The 21488-nt window shown below is 36.0% G+C and overlaps 1 protein-coding gene across 1 annotated transcript in view; it reads left to right on the top strand.

Moving 5' to 3' along the window:
• The window catches only part of ADAM22 (ADAM metallopeptidase domain 22), a gene marked incomplete at its 5' end in the record, with an annotated part of 228826 nt that overhangs the window by 184185 nt on the left and 23153 nt on the right, over positions 1–21488 (top strand). Inside the window, 8 exon segments of the mRNA XM_079711160.1 lie at positions 1638–1688; positions 1913–1976; positions 3583–3688; positions 6180–6299; positions 9877–10045; positions 13447–13561; positions 15966–16056; positions 19785–19802. Coding sequence (XP_079567286.1) covers positions 1638–1688; positions 1913–1976; positions 3583–3688; positions 6180–6299; positions 9877–10045; positions 13447–13561; positions 15966–16056; positions 19785–19802 — 734 coding nt within the window.

The following is a 21488-nucleotide window of genomic DNA, read 5'->3' as shown; positions in this document are numbered from 1 at the left end:
TTTCAATTATTCGATTTTGTAAGATGTCACATTGTATCACCCAGAGAGAGAGAGGTAACAATCTACATTCTCTGTTGTCCGTGCATGAACTGAACGAACAGATGCTCAGCAACCAATCACCAACAGACTTTGAAAGAAGTGACTAGATGGGTCATTGACTGTGATGGGCATCTCTTATTTACCTAATGATCAGTGGACTGAAGTGCTAGTAGCAAAGTTTGTACTTCATGCAATTACTCACAGTTAATCTATTGTGGTAACTGAAATTGGAACTGTCCTTGGGGTACTGGTGTTGTTTAACAAAACCCATGGTGAGTGAAATTCATGCTCCAGTGTGAGTGAAATTCATGCAAAATGAAGACTGCCCACATCTTTTTTTCTCTAGAGAAGAGGGATTCAGTAGTGGTATATCTACTTTAACCATTAAAAATGCTTTATTTTAAAGGTAGTCATCCTAAGAGATTAAAGATCTTTTGTGTAAAAGTACTTTCCTTTCCTACTATCTAATTAGCATTATGTTTCTAAGCTAACACCTAGTGATGATGGAGATACAGTGAATGGGCTCTGGGAATGAAAGTATATTAGAGCAACTTCTTTGAAATGTGATTATGTGATAAGCAGGGATTTTAAAAGAATTCTAAATCCGAAAATGATGTACGTACAAAGATGCTCTTGTTCCATTGGTTGTAACAGCATAAATTGGAGATAATTATAACTAAATATTTTAGTACATTGATTATATGGTTTGTTAGCTCAGGGCAATGTGTTACAGCTATAAAGATGATACCTGCAAAAAAGTTTATTATGACGTGAGGAAACTTGTTTGATGAAAGTAAAGGGCTGAAACAGAATATAAAACATTATCTATAACTTGATTACACTTATGTTTAAAAATATCACATTTTGTAGAAAATGGTAGAGGAAAAAAATGTACCAAAATATAAAAAATAGTTGTCTTTGGGTGGTAGGAAAATGAGAGACTTTTGTCTTTAATTTTTCCTACTTTTTCACATTTTCTAACTTTTCTCAAATGAGTATGTAATTACTATAATGCTAGAAAAGAGGTATAATAAATTAAAAAATTACACTCTCTTTCTATCCACATAAGAATGCTTTGCAGTCTTTTCTGCAATTGCTACAAGGAAAGAAAAGGGGGTGGGTGGGCTATAAAGCATGTCTTTTTCTAACATGTCCAGGGTGAACCTTTGCTTGAGAGTCATTTTAAGTGTAAGGGCGATGTTACTTCTCATGGTGAAAAAGAGGAAACCATACCTATTGCTCCATCTGTTGTCATCTTCCTTGCTTTTGTCTTGTGCTCTTGTTTTTCTTGCTCTGAGGAATAGTGTGTCTGTGTAAGTTAGCTGAGTCATTGCTGTCAGTTCTTTTTATTTGTAAATAAGGATTTACAAATCAACTACTTTTGCCTCTGGTAGATCCATATTTTTAGGGGAAAGTGCACCAATTGTTGCATTTCCTTTTGATTTCTCTTGATCTTGTTTGTTTTTATTTTCACATGGTTTGGGAGACTATCCTATATTATCAGACTTTATTTTTAAAATGAAAATATTTATAAAGGGATTAGCTCATCTTGATATTTTGCTGTGCATTTGGTTCATACTTCTGTTTTCTTTTCCTAGTGTGCCCCCAATATTCATAAGATGGATGGTTATTCATGTGATGGTGTCCAGGTATGTTACTTCATCTTTACCTAAATGTTTCATGTGTACCAGCATGAAAGAAATACTGAAGTCTTATCAAAGTAGGAAGATCATATTAAATGTTTTGTAATCAACTCTGAAGATAAAAGGCCTTTATAATACTCATCTACTAGTTTTCCTAGTCATATTTACTTTTTCAGTTATCTGACAGAAGGGGATATTGTGTCTCTAATGGGTATGCTTTTCCATTTTAGGGAATTTGCTTTGGAGGAAGATGTAAAACCAGGGATAGACAATGCAAATACATCTGGGGGCAAAGTGAGTAAATAGTATGGCTTGATCCTTTTCAAAGTATGGTATCTGGCCCAAAGACATGTGAGCTGGAAATAATTTTTCAACTACTTTATGACTAGGGAATTTTCAAAGCCACTGCAGGTCTTAGCAGAGGCACTTTTGTGGAAATTAGAGAAAAGCACCTTCTTTGAGAAGATACAGCTCCATACCTCTTGGCTAGCTGGCAGTGTCTTTGGACAGAAAGTATCTTTGCTGCCAGGCAGGTAAAGTCCACTCTAGTGCATGCAGCTTGGAGAATAGAGCAAACCTGGATTTTAACTCCTCTTATGCTGTCTTTAGTATCCTTAGGCAAAACCCATCAACCACATGGAATGGACATGGACCCTGGATAGGGCACCCTTGGATAAGAACTGTAGCATTTTAGCTAGAATTGCTTTTTCTTCCTTAACTCTTTCTTAAACTCCAGCTGGTTTTCCTTGTTATAGGTGAATTTCTGCTGAGGTATTTCTGCCATATCATAAAGATATTTTAATGTTATTTCTTTCAAAATTCATCAGATTTTCAGAGGGAAACATATGACATTTAAATCTAAAACATATTTAACTTGAATGTATATTTAAATATGATATATTTTCCAGAAGTATTACTCGCCCTTTTGAAAGCAGTTTTTGTTTTAAACTCTTCCAAAAGATGATTTGTATTAGAAAGCAAGCTATAAATATAATGATAATCCTTAATTGTCACAAACAGTGGCTATAATCCTTTTGGGAGGGGAAGTGTATGCTGTCTTTGGAACAACTAGAGAAACATGGGGATGGGAGAAAAATTTAGTTATGTAGGTTTATGCTCTGGACAAAGAAATATGGTTTTTGCTTCTTCCCCTTAAGAAAAATTAGTGGCTGACAGCAAGAAGTAGGAAAAGAAACTACCAATATAATTAGTTTAAAATATATCTATATATACATACCAACAATCATCTTTGATTAGTGCAAAAGTTGTTTTGATCTAACTCTTGGATAGCTCCATCTATCAACCTTGGCTTTAGCAAAAATAATCCTGACAAAGATGCTGACGACTTAAAAATGTTATTTGACTTTCAGATTTAACTGGAATTCAAGTTTGTTTAAAAGTAGAGTAACATTTTTCGATAGCTGTTAAAATTAATAAGGTGGAAATACTGCTGTTTCTTGAATCTTTAATTATAGTACATCACTCGTTTAATAAAATTGTCTTTATGATTCATAAAAGTTGCTGAGTGAGAAATTTGTGCTTTATATTTGGCACTGAGATTAAAGCATTGAGTATTTATTCAATGAAACATTTGGTAGCATCTTTCCCTAATTATTGGCCAAATTCTGAGGAGTGTTTTTCTTAGAACCTATAGCCTGAGTCCTATCAAAGATCTAAATAGATTTGTTTTCCAAGTTTCAGAGGAGCAGTTGTGAAAAATGTACCTGAGTGATGGATGCTTTTGGTATAGGGAACTCTTGTGAACCATAGCTACAATTTTTGGAATTGATAACATTGTAGTGAAGGAGAGTCCTTCGTGGGTGTTTTCCTCTTACTGCAAACATGTTGAACAACTCATGTGGTGTATCTCTCACTGATAGAAAACTCTATTCTGCTTCAGAGGTGACAGCATCAGACAAATACTGCTATGAGAAACTGAATATTGAAGGCACCGAGAAGGGTAACTGTGGGAGAGACAAAGACACATGGATACAGTGCAACAAACGGTGAGATGGAGAAATAAGCTAGAGTTTGTTTTTTGGTTTTTTTTTGTTACACGGGCCTCTCACTGTTGTGGCCTCTCCCCTTGCGGAGCACAGGCTCCAGACGCACAGGCTCAGCGGCCATGGCTCACGGGCCCAGGCGCTCTGCGGCATGTGGGATCTTCCCGGACTGGGGCACGAACTCGTGTCCCCTGCATCGGCAGGCGGACTCTCAACCGCTGCGCCACCAGGGAAGCCCAATTAGCTAGAGTTTATACCTCAGTTGCAGGCACTACTTTTTGAGTGACCAGGACTTTCCTGTGTTCTGCATCCTGTAAAGCATTCTCTTCATCTCCTCTCTTCCCACAGTTCCAGCATCGCCTTTGTAGAAAGCTCCCAAATCTTAACACGCATTCTGACCTCTCCCCTAAGGCTCAGGCCATGCCTGTAGCTGCCTCAGGACTTTCTCACCTAGAAGACACCTGTCAGCCTCTCAAAGGCCACAAAAATTAAAGCCAACAGAATAGGTCCTCAGTGCTGGTAGATTGAATTAACTGGCTCTGACTTTTATAAAGGCCTCTTTTTGCCAAAGGTCTTAATATCTCACCGTCCTTCTGTTTAGAAGCCTCAGGGTGATCCCTGATGCCACCTGCCCTCTGGCTCCTTGTCCAAATGCCAAATCATGTTCATTATTCTCTTTTACTCCTCTACCCTTTGTCTTTAGTTCATCCCTTCATTTCTACTTCTATTGTATTACCCCAACTAAGACCTATATCAACTCTTCAACTATTACAAAAGCCTGTTACTAGTTTTCTATGCCAGCAGTCTCTAGCATGCTCTCAGAATAATCTTTTCCTGAATCTTTTTGACCATGTCAAAAATTTTTTGTTCAAATTTCACTGGTTCCACATACCTAATTAATAGTAAGAATAATACCCGACGTCTGTTGAACGCACACTATGTGTTAAGCACTGTATTACACTTTACATAAGCTATATCATCTAATCTTTATGGCAGTTTGCCCTGTTTTATGGAGGAAAAAACTGAGACACAGTTAATTAATTTGACCAAGGCCATGTAACTAGGATATAACAGAAGCAGAATTAGAATTCCAGCAGTCTGATTTTAGAACTCCCTCTTAACCACTTTGCTGAATGTCATACTGTCTTGCTTAACAAACAAAACTGAACCTTAGCTTGGCTCTGTACCTCTTCCTCAATTTGGCCCCAACCTACATATTTTTCTGCTCTTCCAAAGTCTAGCAAACCTGGCCATTTCTAATACATTTTATTGTCCTACCTCCACGCCTGTGCTTGTGCTATTGATTCCTTAGGAAGCACCCTCTATACTCACTTCATTACCAGCCAAAAATTTAGCCATCCTCAAAGCCCCGCTTGGACAATGCTCTCTCTGTAAATTATTTCTGGATTTACTCTGGAAATAAATCCTCTCCCTATTCTCCACTGAACTCCCACAGCCCTTTGTACTATTTTTATGGCCCTTTTTGCCAACTCTATGTTTTATAATTGATTAATGAATATGATTCTCTTCTCATCCAGAGTATAATTTCCTTGGGGATAAAAATCATGTCTAATTTTTTTATATATCCTAAAGTATTTAGTAAACTCCAACAAAAAAATGTTCAATGCATATCTCTTCTGTGTTAAGAAAGCGTATTCATTTATGATAGCTATAATAAAATGATATAACTTATAAAAAATATTTTTCAAGAATGAAATAATACACATTTTTCTATGTTGATGATAGATACAAGTCTTAATTTTTCTCTTTTTCTATCTGATAAAGCCTAATATTTCCATATATAGTCTTGCTGGCCTGCTAATCAGTCTTTGTAAGATATTTATTAGAACATGTGTTTATCATTATTATATTAACAATTAAAATGTGTTAAATATAGAGAATAAGTAAGATAGTATTTAGCACAAATGAAAATATTTTACAAGTTAAACTAGAATTGTATGTGATAGCTGGGGGAGTAGTGACATACATTGAAAAAGGGATCATGAGCCTATGTTGTTGAGAATCTACAAAGTATATGAAACGTATAAACTCTTCTTTAATTCTGGTGCCACAGGTTGAAGAAAGCACTGTATTCTAAAAGAATACTCATCCAAAGATCATTCATTCACTTGTCAAATATTTTTATAAATGTTTTAGTATATCCAGTGATGTGTTATGGGGAAAGAGATTTGGATATAAAAAAAGTCTATTTCATGGGTAATTTCCTTTAGATAAATACTAAATGGACAATAAAGGAAAGGCTAGAACACAGTTGGGATTTTGGTGCACCAACAAGAGTTTCAGAGAAGACACTTTTTAAAGCAGGGGTAAACTAATTTGAGCTCATTTTATTTTGCTTATAATTTGAGGAAATAGTATAGTTGATAAAAAAACAAATGCTAAAATTAGATAAGGTTATTGTTCTAACTTTACAGGATTTGTTATGTCTTTGGAGAAAGAAGTAAAGTAAATACTTCATACTTTTTTGACACAGGGATGTGCTTTGTGGTTACCTTTTGTGTACGAACATTGGTAATATCCCGAGGCTTGGAGAACTCGATGGTGAAATCACATCTACTTTAGTTGTACAGCAGGCAAGAACATTAAACTGCAGGTAATGATCTAACCATTCCATGAGAACATTAGTCATCTTATTTCCCAGGAATGTAGCTTAGGATTACTTCTGTTTTCAGTCCATGTGTATGTTAGTAAGATGAAATGGACTCTAGTCCATAGAGGTGATTAAGGAAATCCTGACAGAAAAGATATGAAAAGAAGAAAATTAGTTGACTGCGGAATGTTATATGGTGGCTAGAGTTATGTTTAATTGGTCAGTAAAATCTTTCAGTGTTTAGTTTGCATTTCATTCTTACTAAGGGAAATGAAAGAGGATTTCTGGGTAAAATCAGTAGATAAAATATATGCATCTTCTTTTGCTCCCTTCTGAAATCCCACTAAAATGACACCAAATGGATCTTTTTTAGAATTCATTTATCCACAGGGAAGCAGAGAAAGGGAGTGGAAACAACAGCAACATAATTTTGGAACGTGGAGAGCAAATAGATGTGTGGTAGATGATTATCAAAACTAAGAAAGACAAATATACGATATTGCTTATATGTGGAATCTAAAAAAAGGGTACAAATGAACTTATTTGCAAAACAGAAGTAGAGTCACAGATGTAGAAAACAAACTTATGGTTACCAGGGGGTAAGAGGGAGAGGAGGGATAAATTGGGAGACTGGGGCTGACATATACATGCTACTATATATAAAAAACAGAGAACTAATAAGAACCTACTATATAGCACAGAGAACTCTACTCAATACTCTGTAATGACCCATATGGGAAAAGAATCTAAAAAACAGTGGATATATGTATATGTATAACTGATTCACTTTGCTGTACACTAACACAACATTGTAAATCAACTGTACACCAATAAAAATTAAAAATAAAATAAAATAGATAAACAACAACAACAAACAAACAAACAAAAACTAAGAAAGCTGAAGTCCTAAGTCAGTAATGGGGAAAACCAAGAAATAACCCAATTCATACTGTCAGTCCTGAAAGGCTCAAAAATGGGCAGTGTCATCTACTTCTGGAAGAGGGAGTAAACGAGTTGGAGATTGGGAAAGGAGCTAAAATGAAGAAGATAGGTGAAGTCTGTTAGAGAAGCTGCTAGATCCACAGATTGCTTCCCTGACTCAGCTAAACTGGGGATTGCTCACCCTCCCATGAAAGATTTGAGCTTTACAGTCTGCAAAAAATAAAACAGAAGGTTTCCAAACTGAAGGACAGCAGGAAATATCAATATCAGATTTGTATAGAAGTGGTCCAGCCTCATTGGTATTCAGTCAGAAAGTCCTAGAATTTCTAATCATCTGTCTGGTTCCCCAACTCAAATATGAGCAGATTATCAGATTTGTGAAGAAAGACTCTCATATGAAAAAAGAGAGAGAGAGAGGGAGAGAGAGAAACAAACAACAGAAAATACAGCAACCAGCTATCAACATTTATGAGAGATAAGACATTTCTATCATGAAACAAGAATAGAGTGCTATTTTTAAAAATGAGGAACATTAAGAAAAGTAAAGAAAGGCTATTGGAAATTAAAAACACGATGACAGAAATTAAACTCAATAGTTGAAATTATCTCCCAGAAAATAGGGCAAAGAGGCAAAGAAAGGGAACATAGAGCAAAGCTCCCCATTTTGGAATGGAAATAATAAAGAACAGAGAAAACAGCAGGGAGGAAATTAGCAATGAGTACCTCCAAGAGCATTATCTAGAACTGCTGGACTTGAATTTCCATATTGCCAGGCTCACCAAGTGCAAGGTGCAATGAGCAAAATTAGAGACACATCAAAACTTATCGTTAGGAAATTTCAGAAACTTAGGACAAAGAAAAAGATCCCAACTGTTTCCAGAGAGGAAAGAAAGAAAGGATCAGGCATTAGAATGGTTTAGGGTGTATCAACAAGAGCCCTGGGATCCAGAAGACAATGGAGAAAATGATTTCCAAACTAGAATTCTGTACCCAGGCAAAATATGAATCAAGTGTGAGGGTAGAAAATAAAGTCACATTTAAATACACAAGTTTCCCCCGAGTTTACTCCCCTGTGTCCTTTCTCAGGAAGCTATTAGAAATTGTGCTGCGCCAAAATGAAGAAGTAAACTAAGAAAGAAACACAGGGGGTTTAGGGAACAAGATACTCACCATGCTCTAGAGATATGGCAATCCTCCAATGAATCGTGAGGGGAAATCCAAGATGTCCATCTCTGAACCATTTACAGGAGCCAACCAAATCAGATAGGAGCAGAGGAAACTTCAGGTAGAAACTCCAGGAGACATTATTTCAGGAAGGTGAACTGATGTTCAGGCACATCTTAAGTGGAGATTTTAACAGCAGAATTGGACTAATTTTGAGGTAGTGATACTTCAACAAACAAATAAGAGACTTGCCAATCTGAGGGAAAACAAAAAGTTGTACAAGGAAAAGAAAGGGGTTTAATTATGGCGTACTATATCACTCAACTAAATAACATTTACATAATCATAATAATGCACAATTTGTTATTGATTTAACTATCGATCAACAAAATATGTGATGGAAGGAAGGGGAGAGATGAATTCTCAGATTCCATAGAGGGAAGTCAATTGATAATACTTAAAATGGAAAAATTAAAAATAGTGATACAAACTCATTATTTAAAGATATGTACATAAAAAACAAATGAGTCAATTAAGAGTAGAAACTGGTTTCCTTCAGGGAGGGATATACGGAGCAGTAGGGGGCAGTGGATCGCTTTATTGCATTTTAAAAACCAATTTGTCTCTTAAAGCTATGTGCATGCATAATTTTGCTAAAAATAAACAAAAAGAATGGAGATTTTTATAGTAGCACTGACATGGTACCATATGCATAAACTGATTATGAATATACATTTTCAGTTCCCATCCTGTTTATTTAATTTATTTATTTTTATCCTGTTTATTTTTTATTCCTGCATAATATGTGGGCTTGCTACTTTAAATAGCTGTTGCAGTAGTATAGTCTTCTCAAATATACAGTTGATCCTTGAACAACACTGGTTTGAACTATGAGGGTCCACTTTTATGTGGATTGTTTTCAATAAATATGTGCTACAGCACTACACAACTCCCCATTGGTTGAATCTGTGGACGTGGAACTTGGATTTCCGACTGTGGGGAAGGGTGACACTCCGAACCCCCACGTTGTTCAAAGGTCAGCTGTAATTTGTTAATAGAACAATCTTTTTTGGGAAATGTAAACCCAAACCAAAAATTCTCATCCTTGTTTGAAATATATTTGACATCTTGAAACCTACTTGTTTATCAAGTCAAATGCTAGTAATAATGGCTAACTTGACTTGTACATGATAGCCAAGGCAAAATGATAAAGCCATTTCAATTCAGGCCCTTGTTATAATAATTATGTTTAAATCTTAAGTTATATCAATATCTCTGAAAGGAATTAGATCAAAAGATTCAATTGATGTCTCCATTTAAAGGTTGAAAATGTTTATGCTACTGTTTTTTTATTAGATAATAAAGAGAAAATAGAGAAAGTGATATTGCCTACTTTTAAGTTTTTAAGCATGTTCTCAAGATGAATGTGAATTCACGGAATCCCATTCTCTTTTTGCTCTCAATTTATTTTTAGTGGTGGGCATGTTAAGCTTGACGAAGATATAGACCTTGGCTATGTGGAAGATGGGACACCTTGTGGTCCCCAAATGATGTGCTTAGAACACAGGTGTCTTCCTGTGGCTTCCTTCAACTTTAGTACTTGTTCAAGCACTAAAGAAGGCACTGTTTGTTCAGGAAATGGAGTAAGTATTCAGTACCTCACCATGGGGAACTGTTCAGTCCTTTTATATCACAGAAACAGACAAGACCCTAAACTGCTTATTTCTGTAATAATCGAAAACATGCTTGTCCATGTTTCTCTAGCTGGTATGTAAACCATCATGTGGTCATAGTCATTTGAATATTTCTGCCGTGTAATCTATGAAAGCGTGGGAATAAGAAAAAATTTAATGTTCCTAACCAAATTCTTCTGTCTTCCTCTCTTATTAGGTTAAATTGATCTTTAATATAATGCTAGTTTTCTACAAGTGACTTAGGAGACAAATTTTAACAAACTATAATGGAATAAAAAAGGGAGTGCAAAGCAGGGGCAATGGCCACAATATTTAACAACTGGTATGATCCAGGCACTGACCCGTTAGAACAGACCGTAAATAACTGCCTTGGCCACAACAGTAGGTACCAGCTGAGTATAACTTCTAGAAATAGAAGCAGAATAATTAAGGAAATGTTTCTCAGAAATAAAAGGAAAGAATGGTGTTATTTAAAAGACCAAATTCTATATGCTAAGTCATATATCTGATAATGTAGGTCCTATATAAGTAAGTTTATAGGTTAAATAAACATGCTCTATTAGTGATTCCAGTTTTGACATTTTCAGTTAGGAATTCGTACACTAAAGAAAACTTCTTGTTCTTTTTCTTTTGGCATGGCTATGATTTTATTTTTTTTCTCCTTCTGGATTCTTTGCTTAAACTGGTTATACTATCCAGTTGAGGTAAAAGACCCCTGTCCTGGAATTGTAAGCCTTCAATCCTGGTCATTCCATGTATATCCCTAAGGGATATGCCAAGAATTTCCTTAGGGAGGTAGTAGTAATTGTTACTTTTTGCCAAAGGATAGGGATTCTGATGGCACAGGAGAATAGAGAAGACATATAGTAAGTGGTTCTGCTCCTATAAAGAGATCTGCTAAGTCTTCTTTCCTTAATAATTAAGAGGATGCTAGGGAGAGATGCTTTTTGGGGGGATGGGAGAAAAGAATAATGGAATTCTTTCTTGATCATTATGCTAATGAATAACTGTATCTTATTCATCTAGAAGTCCTGAGTGTGAAACACAGTTGTGTCAATTAACTATTTGTTTAAGGAATGAGTAAATGAGTGATAGACACAAGTAAATCAGGTGGCAAATAGCATCCAATAATTTTTAATAATTATGCATAATTATTATAAAAGTTATATTCTATGTATTTTTTGTTTGTTTGTTTTTTTGTTTTTTTGCTGTACGTGGGCCTCTCACGTGCAGGCTCAGGGGCCAAGGCTCACGGGCCCAGCCGCTCCGCGGCATGTGGGATCCTCCCGGACCGGGTCATGAACCCGTGTCCCCTGCATCGGCAGGCGGACTCTCAACCACTGCGCCACCAGGGAAGCCCTATTCTATGTATTTTTAATATAACTCTGTATATGTGACAGAAATTAAAATGAGAAATACAGTAGATATTCTCTATATAGTATACATCATGTAGGTTAAGAGTATGGGCTTGGAGGGCTTCCCTGGTGGCGCAGTGGTTGAGAGTCCGCCTGCCGATGCAGGGGACACGGGTTCGTGCCCCGGTCTGGGAAGATCCCACATGCCGCGGAGCGGCTGGGCCCGTGAGCCATGGCCGCTGGGCCTGTGCGTCCGGAGCCTGTGCTCCGCAACGGGAGAGGCCACAACAGTGAGAGGCCCACATAACGCAAAAAAAAAAAAAAAAAAGAGTATGGGCTTGGAATCAGTCTGAGTTTGAATCCCAGCTCTACTCCTTACTAACTGGGTGACTAAGGCAAACTACTTAGCCTCTCTGTGACTCACTTTCTTCCTCTGTGAAATGGGAATAATAATATTGCCTAGTTTACAGGATTGTTGTGAAGAATCAATGAACTAACACCTGTAACTTATACATAATACTTAAAACAATCCTTGTGACATAGTGAGTGTTCAATAACGTTAGCTATGACTGGGTTTATTATGATCATCGTACATTGGTATCACTGTTCTTGTCACTATGTCAGTGGTGCTGTTGTATGATATGGAAACATACTTGGAGAAACCAGTTGGCCTGGTTATGGTCTGTTGAAAAGATAGTGGTGAAGTGGGGTCTCAAACCCAGGCCTTTTTTTTTCTTCCTGCATGTTTGTTAATCTGCAGAAATTTGCTAATCTGAATTATTTGAAATCTGCACTTTGTTAATCATATTTTATAGTTACATTTAGATCTGCATGTATGTTGTCTTCTGGCAAATTCAAGCAGACAAAAGACAAACCTATCTAGTCAAAATCTGTCTCCTGAAGCGCTTCTCTGATCTTAACCCTAACTGAATTCTCTCCTACTTCCCACTCCTTTCAAAGTTGTTTGGAATCATAGGATCTTAGGTATAGATTCTGTTTCCTGGATGTATAAATGAGGACATTATTGTCTGATAATTTTTAAAAATTTGGTGCCATTTTATGTGAATTTTTTTCCTAGGCTCTGTTTGAGGGAATTCTCAGTTTCCATGACCCTGAAGTAGCTAATCTCTGGAGCTTGGGTTGAGGTGCCCAGGTTGCGGTTTTGTGAAGCTTTCTTCTCAGACCACTGCAAAGCCTCAGGCCTCCCCTCTTCTTTGTCAGATTTCTCTTCATCTCATCTGCTTCCTAAAAGATGAATAAAATTTTGGTATAAAGATCCTTTCTTTAGAAGAAAGAAAACTTTAGGGACTTCCCAGGTGGTGCAGTGGTTAAGAATACGCCTGCTGGTGCAGGGGACACAGGTTCAAGCCCTGGTCCAGGAAAATACCACATGCCGTGGAGCAACTAAGCCCATGCACCACAACTGCTGAGCCCACACGCTGCAACTACTGAAGCCCATGCTCCTAGAGCCTGTGCTCTGCAACAAGAGAAGCCACCGCAATGAGACACCTGCACACCGCAACAAGGAGCAGCCCCCGCTCGCCGCAACTAGAGAGAAGCCCACACGCAGCAACAAAGACCCAACGCAGCCAAAAATAAATAAATAAATAAATTTATTTTAAAACAAGAAGAAGAAGAAAGAAACCTTTGTATTGGATAATTGCCAAATGATTATAATTCTGCTTAGTTTTTTAAATCTCCCTAATAAAATTTGAGTTAATGAAATTCAAACCAATCATTTCATTGATTTTTGTTTTAGACATATAAGTTCATTCCTCTGTTAAAATTCACTGTTCCTTCTGGGTCAGCTGTTGATCTCTAGAAAATATTTTTTTAAGTACTTGAGTAAGATATAAAGTAGTAGTAGGAAGAAAGTACCAATAAATTTTCAGGCCCATCAAATTCTAGGCATATAATAATTAGAAATTAATGTTTATTTTTCATGCCTCTGCACCAGAGACTTGGCATTGACTCTAGATTGATTTTGGATTTCAGGTTTGCAGTAATGAGCTGAAGTGTGTGTGTAACAGACACTGGATAGGTGAGGACTGCAGCACTTACTTCCCTTACAATGATGATGCAAAGGCTGGCATTACTCTGTCTGGCAATGGTAGGTACTTAATTTGGTCCCGTTATGTGGTCTTTATGCACAAGGAAGGAGAAAACTGCCCTTCTGAAAGTTTCATTTCGATTATTTCTATATAACTCAAATATAAGTTAAATCCACATAATAATGAATTACAATATATACTTGGGGCCCATATTATGAAACTGATTGTTTCCATTAACTTGTAATGATATGAAATATTGAATATAATTTAGTCTACTGATTTAGCTAGATCTTGTCCTATATCAGACGGAGATTTTCCAAGTATTGTACTCATTTGGCGCTGACAACAAACCCTACCATTTCTTTTCAATGAAGAAAGTAGTCAAAATTCTTAAGTGTCTGATTTTATATTTTATATATTTTATATGTTTATATATTGGGACTGAATAAATGAGGAAAAATTGGAATTGATTTTAAAATATTTTGTTGACTTTAATATTCTTTCTTAAAGAACCTCATCTATATTCAACTCCAGTTCTGTAGCCTGAACTGTAGGTAATTCTAGAAGTAGTAACCTTGGCTAAGGTGCCTGGAAGGGGTTCGACATGTATAACAAACAGTGGGTGCAGTTCTAAAAGCTAGAGTGGCCCAAATGGAGAAGTAGAAATTAAATGCAGATAGATACCTTGGAGATGAATGTCCCCTTTTAAACTATTTTTATCATTTTGTTATTGAGTATTCTTCTGCATAAAATAATGCTGAAATCCTGACATCCATTCACCTCCAAAGAATGAGAAAATTATTATTTTCATTCTAATCATCCATACAAGTTAAACATCTTAGCCAATGTGACTTTAATAATGAAACTCACAGAATGATTAGGGTTTTGGCATCCTCAGTCTTAGCAATAGTAGTGTGGTTCCAGCAGTTAATACAGAGATGAAGCTATTCACATCCGTGGATTTAATTAACTCGTCAAAAGTCATACAATTGCTTAGAAGTAATCAGGACTAGCTTTCAGGTTTATTGATCCCTGTTAAATCCCTGGAAGGAAAGGAAGGGTAGACAGATAGGCTAGGTCTTAGAGTAGGAAAATCCCAATGTCCCGGGGTGCATCTGTACCCACCCATCCCACAGAAGACCTGGGCAGAGTGGAGTTGGCCAGTCTCCTAGATACCCGAGCCATGCTATCCCCCGTGACTACTGAGGGCTCCCAGATAGAGAGGCTGCCATTTCTGTCATGGGGAATTGGAATATGCTCCAGTCACCCATGATTACTGACCTTTGAAGTCCAGAAGGACTCCTCAGGAGTGCAGCAGACAAGGAGATAGCTGAGCTGCTCTGGGTGAGAGCCCTGCAATTTAACATGGGGTATAAGTCATTATCAGCAAAACCGGTCTCCTGGTATCAGAGCCAGGCCTTTTCTGCTCTTGGGTTCTCACTTGCACTTGTTGTCCAGGCCTTTGACTCACTGGGCCGCTCTCACTGCTGTGATCCCTTAAGGATTGCAGCGCAGCCTGCCTGACAGTGGATGCTGCCAGACACAACAGTGCCATTGCCCAGTCCTGAGCTCCAGCCCTGCCCTGGCCTCGGGTCAGTCTGGTGTAGCCTCGCTCTCACACCTCACCAGCACCAACCTCCAGCTCACCAGACTCTATCTTACCTTTGGTTTTTCCTTCTCTAGGATGCCACAGCCATTACTGTCAAGACTGGGAACTACAGTCTTCTATCATCTACACCACCTGAGCCCTGATTCTGTTCATCTGTAGGCATGTTTTCCCCCTTTAGAAGCTTATATTTACATAGACAAAGTATCACACAAAATAAGGACCTTACACTGGTTGTCAAAATGGAGTGATAGGAACAATAACATTTCTAGAATTTCTGAGAAAGAGATCAGGGTAAAAAAGAGCATGGATTTCTAAATATTTCTCCCCAGAGGATGCTATGCTATATGGTGATACAGTAGTATCACCCCTCCTTTCTTCCCCTTAACTTTACTCTTCTTTCGTTTAGTTCAATGACCTTATTATATTTTCCAGAAAAATACATGGAAAATAAAACTGTGCAAAATGCACTTGGACTAGAATTAGCAGGGAACATACAGAAATAACTATTTATTTTAAAAAAACAATTGATATGGATTGCTAAGTTATGGTCGATTTTTCTTCCCTTGAAAAATACCTACTTTTAATTTCAAGGTATATATGAATATCAGATCATTGTCATACACCTGAAAGTAATATAATGTTATGTGTCAATTATATCTGAATAAATAAACAAAATCTGAAAAAAAAAGTTCTCTAAAATTAAAACTGTATAAAGAAAAAAATACCCACTTTTTAAAACAAATAATGTTATTAGTGTGATGATTACATATCTGGGGAATAAAGTTCCTGAAAGAATTTTATATCAAAATTTCAATTATATACACTGATCTTCATTGTTTCTTTTTTCCCCCCAGGTGTTGCTGGTACCAATATCATAATAGGCATAATTGCTGGCACCATTTTAGTGCTGGCCCTCATATTAGGAATAACTGCATGGGGCTATAAGTAAGTGAAATGGCTCAGTATGTTACTGTCAAACTATACTTTAAAATATTTATCTAAATGAATTAAACATCTGGAAAGTTTTGTATCATTGGATAAATATACCTGCAGTGAAAATAAGTCTGGCTCAGTATTCAATGATTATTCTTGGCATGATTAGAGGTAATAATAATTTATCATTTTTTAGATCTTGAGATAACTCCCTTCTATTCTAAAAATACTGAGTATTTCTTAAAATCATTGCATGGGGCTTCCCTGGTGGCGCAGTGGTTGAGAGTCCGCCTGCCGATGCAGGGGACACGGGTTCGTGCCTCGGTCTGGGAAGATTCCACATGCCGCAAAGCGGCTAGGCCCGTGAGCCATGGCCACTGAGCCTGCGCGTCTGGAGCCTGTGCTCCGCAACGGGAGAGGCCACAACAGTGAGAGGCCCGCGTACCGCAAAAAAAAAAAAAAAAAAAAAGAACCATTGCATGAAGTAAAATCAATCTAAATCGTGTCTCATACAAAGGCAGTGTTGGTTTGCTCTTTAGCGATGCAGGTTCTCTTGACTTAAACCCATTCCCCCAAATCTAGGCAAGATAGTGAATTAGAGAGCATAGCACTTTAATGAAAAAGGTCATATCAACAAGAACAACAGCAGGATCTGCTCCTGAGTGCTTTCACTGTGGCCATGCATCCTGCGAAGAGCAAAACCTCTCCATAACCAGTATGAAGGAGGCATTGTTATTTGTTACCTATTGTTTTTGTGTGTAGAAAAAACTCTTCAGAGATGTAATTTGTTAAAATTGAAATTCAACTATAAGTTACAACTTTTAGAAACCTAATTCTTAAGCTTCAAAGTTCAACTTACAATTTTTTGGTTCTATTTATAAACTTGAAAAAGTTACACATTTTATAACTTTTGAATATTGGATCCCCTTAGCTAGGCATTTAGCTAAGTAAATGACTTCACACATTCCAAACTTATTTGTATACTTAATATGTTCATTTCCCTTTTTAAGTACTTCAATCTTATGATGTGAAAAATTTCCTTAGTATTCAAATAACTTATTTATGTTTAATAAAGTAAAACTTAAATGTGACGTACCTTAAGTTTTTAAAATATTTCAAGTTAAAATCATAGTCCTACTGATCTCTGAAATGTTGTATCAGGTCCCCAGGCTTGCGGTGTTTCTCCATTTGGAAAGAAGGCCTGCAAATTTTGCTAGACTTTCTACGTATTAGCCCATTTTATAGTTTTTTTTTTTAATTCATAGATCAAATTTGGCTTACTAAAAGACTTGGGAATTAGACTTTTTTAGACTTTAAAATTACCCCAAACCTTTCAATAAACTAGGCATTATATAATCATTTGTTGCTGTTGTTGTTATTATTATTATTCCCTGACATGGTTTTAAGCCAACTGAATTAACAGAAACCTCCTTAAAAGTGTTTATGGCTCTTGCTTGTTGTGAGATCAAAACCCTGAAAGTTTCTTTGGCTGAAAGGAGAGGGCAATTAGTTGACTGCCAGGCTAAACTTTGTATGTTATAAGTATTAAAATGCAGAAAGACATTTGTGCAAGGTTGTATTAACGAATAGCACAGACAGCAGGGTAAAGTTTAGCGTAATGTAGTTAACGTGGCATAGCATAGTGAAGGAGAGCACAGCATAGTGGTAATGCTTTGCCCTAATTAAATGGGTACCTAGCTCTGTACCAGCTCATAGATATTCAGTACCCATGTGTGTTTTTAATGTGCAGTTTGTTAGGCACATTGCATACTTATATTTGCACAGGCTGATTTCAGCATAGCATTTGGAGTATAAAATTACATGTCTGAAAGAAAGTCTTCTCTGTATATATATTGTTTGAGCTCTTCTCACACCTCAGGTGAATTAGCCCCATCTTGGAGTCACACTATTGCCTTGACTTCCCTGATGCAAGACTTACTGCCATCACAACCTTCTGTTTTGAAGTAGTTCAGCGGTTTCATTTGGTCATGTGAGAGGGAAAGCAAAATTGTTAGTTCTGTGGTGTGTGATTTTCTGCCATCTACTGATGCAAATTGATATTTCATGTTTACAATTTTGGAAAAAATTACCCTTTCAGAAATATGAAACCTAAACATCTACTCCTACTGCTAATGAAATTACCTGTGTCTGTTTGTTTTAATGATTAGAATGAAAAGTACTTCTTTCTGTATATCATTTCTTAGTTTTATGATATTTAAGTGGTTTCACTTTTTTCATTTCTGAATGTATGTACTTTGCAGATTATTAAGGAAAAAGACAAATCTTGTTCATACCACAGTATTCTCTTCATAAATAATTTGAACCTGACTGATGAAAGTTTTAATGTTACTAAATTTATTCAAATATGTGTAAAAATAGAATAAGGATGTAGAAATTTTAATACAGGAATTAAATTCATGAATATGTTGTTTCACATATTCTATTTCAAATTCCAAAATGAATTTAGGACCTGAGAACTCATTTTTGCATTAATCCTTCCAATTAAACTTTCTACCTCCAAGCCTTGGGGGAATGGCAGGAATAGGAAATGAGGAATACTCATTTGGAACTGGTGGACCACTCAGGTAATCAGATTGAGAGAGTAAAAAGTAAAACATGTTGAACAGAAAGATTTTGGCTTATTTTTCTCTTCTATCTTATGGTTTCAGGAATGAAAAATATTAAGTATCAAATTGGCACTTTTACTCTCATGAACTCATTATTAAATGAGATAGTGCATGGAATAGATTGGCAGGTGAAAGTGCTACAAACGAAATCCATATGGAAACATTAGCCTTGATCTTGGAGGAAGGAGCCTACTGCTTAGTTGCTTGACCTTCCAACACGTCTTCAAAATATTAACACCTAATTAGGTCATGATAGAAAGTTTTAAATGGACTCTTTTGATTTAAAAGTTAAAAATCATTGGCGCCTCACTACCACACTCTCTAGAACACATTTTTGTTTCAGAATGGTTTATTCTGAAACTAATGCAATTTTATTTTAGGAGATGGCCAAATAAAAAAGAGACTTTGAACAAAGTGTTTCCAATGTAGCTTTCAGTGAAGCTTCAATGAATAAGTAGTGATGACTTGGGAGGTCCATAACAACTGTGAATTCTATTATTTTTCTTGTGTATGATAAATTAATTACCTGTTTAGCTGTTATGATAACTAATTTATCATACACAAAATGTTCTTGTGTCCAGTTACGTTTTTCTATTTGAAATTCTTAGGAAGAGCTTAGTTTGGGGTATGTATTCCCAAAAGAATGATTGTAATTTTTATTTGTATGAAAACATAGTTAATATATATAAGTAACTTGACTAATTTCCTTATTTAAATCAAAGTACATGTCTGAAAACCTGTATTTGAAATAGGGTTGACTTTAGGGCATTACTAAATGTTTAATATACAATTGACATTGAGGAAACAATTACTTTTTAATAACTGAAGCTTTATGCTTTTAAACAATGGTTACTTGAAGATATTGTCACTAACCCTTTGGTGTCACTTCCTTGAAAGATGAAGTGAAATTTGTGTGTGTGTGTGTGTATATGTGTGTGTGAGAGAGGGAGACTGTGTTTTTATTCCCCATTTTAATTCTGCAATTAGAAATTCTAGTGGAGACCTTTCAACGAATGCTAGAGCTCTTAGGTTTTCTGGTCTCTCTTAATGTACTTTTGTAGGTAACTAATTCTTTCTCTCTCTCTCTCTCTCTCTCTTCTTGTCCATAAAAAGAAACTATCGAGAACAGAGGTATGTGATGAGAATAATCTGAACATAGAACTGAAAACTGAAAGGTTTAAATCCTGTTAGCATCTTTGGAATTCATACATACAGTTGTAAATCAAGTTCACTTTGTTTTTATCCTGTAGTGGTCATAAACTAATCTTGATTTTTCATGACCTTGAAATGAAATTTTAGTAATGTTGCTGTGGAATGTATTAATTTAAAATAGATCTGTCATTATTTAGTTTTAATGGTTCTGTCATCCAACAATACTATAATTAATAGTTCTTATTTGTGTTACTTTTATAGTAATATATATTTGGAGTTGATTTTTTTTTCTACCTAAAACAAAATTCCTTTATGTTGAGGTGTCACCTTTGTTTACATTGGTTGATTGGCTTTTGTTCATGTTTATAACACCCTTATTACCTAACACTTTCTGAGGGAACTTATTTTTTGTTACTGTTGTTATATTAGTAACTTTCATTCATAAATGATAAAATTTATACGGGCACAGTGCTGTGGTCAGGAGAATGTCTTGGCATTTGAAGAGTCTGTTTTATCGCTGCATAAGAAAATATTTTTTTGTATGGATTAGGTAATTGCACAGGTAGTGAAAGAAATAATTTGCATAGTTAGAATCTCTGATTGCCTAGTGCACTTTTTTTTTTAAATAAAAAAGCCCCTAAAGTCAGGCACTCCATTCATCATAACCTTAAAATCTATGTTTAACCAGCAGTGTAAAAAGAGATACAAAGCATTCATGTAGTCCTGTAAGACTTGCCTATTTTTTCTAAATCTAAATTAGCCCATATTGGGGTACATCCTTCACTTTTTACATTTAAAAAATTATGAATACTATTAGCTATTGATATAAAAAATTAAAATATCCTGGAAATTGATAATCTAGACCATATCATATGGTACTAGTTTTGTACTCAGGATACCTATGCAGGCTCCTAACTTACTTACCTTTTCCAACTGTTCCACTAAATGCCTGAGGCACATTAGGAATAAGACATAATAAATGTGGTGATGCTTTTTCAGGACCCAGCCACAGCTTTAATTTTTTTTCAGAAACTAGAATTTTAAACTTGTTCGATTTCTTTCTGTGTTGTAATTTAAAATCCCTGTAAGGTTTTATCCGTAAGAGGTACCTACAGTGTATCCATTGAGATCCTGGTCAGTTAGCCATAGATATTAGAAAATATTGACCTTGCCCTGGAGTAACTGACTTCTACCATTAGTGGAGAAAGTAAAATTGAAAGAAAATTAATTAAATTAAAAAAACACACAAAAAACTAGACTTCTTTGTGACCTGTTTTAAACACTTGTGTCCAAAAAGACTGGAGAAGAGCTGGAGCTATTTATGCCTTTCTGTTGGGTAGAAGTTGATCAGCCATATCAGAAATGTAAGTTTGGTGGCTTTCTTCAGTGAAAAATAAAATTAGAATACCAAGATCAAAAACTGATGATTTAGCTCCATTTCCATAGGAATTAAGGCTATAATGTAATTTACTATTGCTGACTATATAAAAAGGAAAGCACAGTGTCACAAATATGTAACATAAGCAAAGCTGTTATGGTGCTCTAAGATGTGTTCTCACCAGGGATATTCTCCAGAATAAAGTAATTGCCCACACTACAAAAAATGATAAATATGTAAACCTGTGCACCAATTTCCTATTCTAACTAAATATATGCATAGGTACA

This window comes from Hyperoodon ampullatus, assembly GCF_949752795.1.
Source record: "Hyperoodon ampullatus genome assembly, chromosome: 9".
In the NCBI taxonomy this organism is placed as follows: domain Eukaryota; kingdom Metazoa; phylum Chordata; class Mammalia; order Artiodactyla; family Ziphiidae; genus Hyperoodon; species Hyperoodon ampullatus.
The sequence above is the reverse complement of the archived record's forward strand: the minus strand, read 5'-3'. Positions and strand labels throughout refer to the sequence as shown.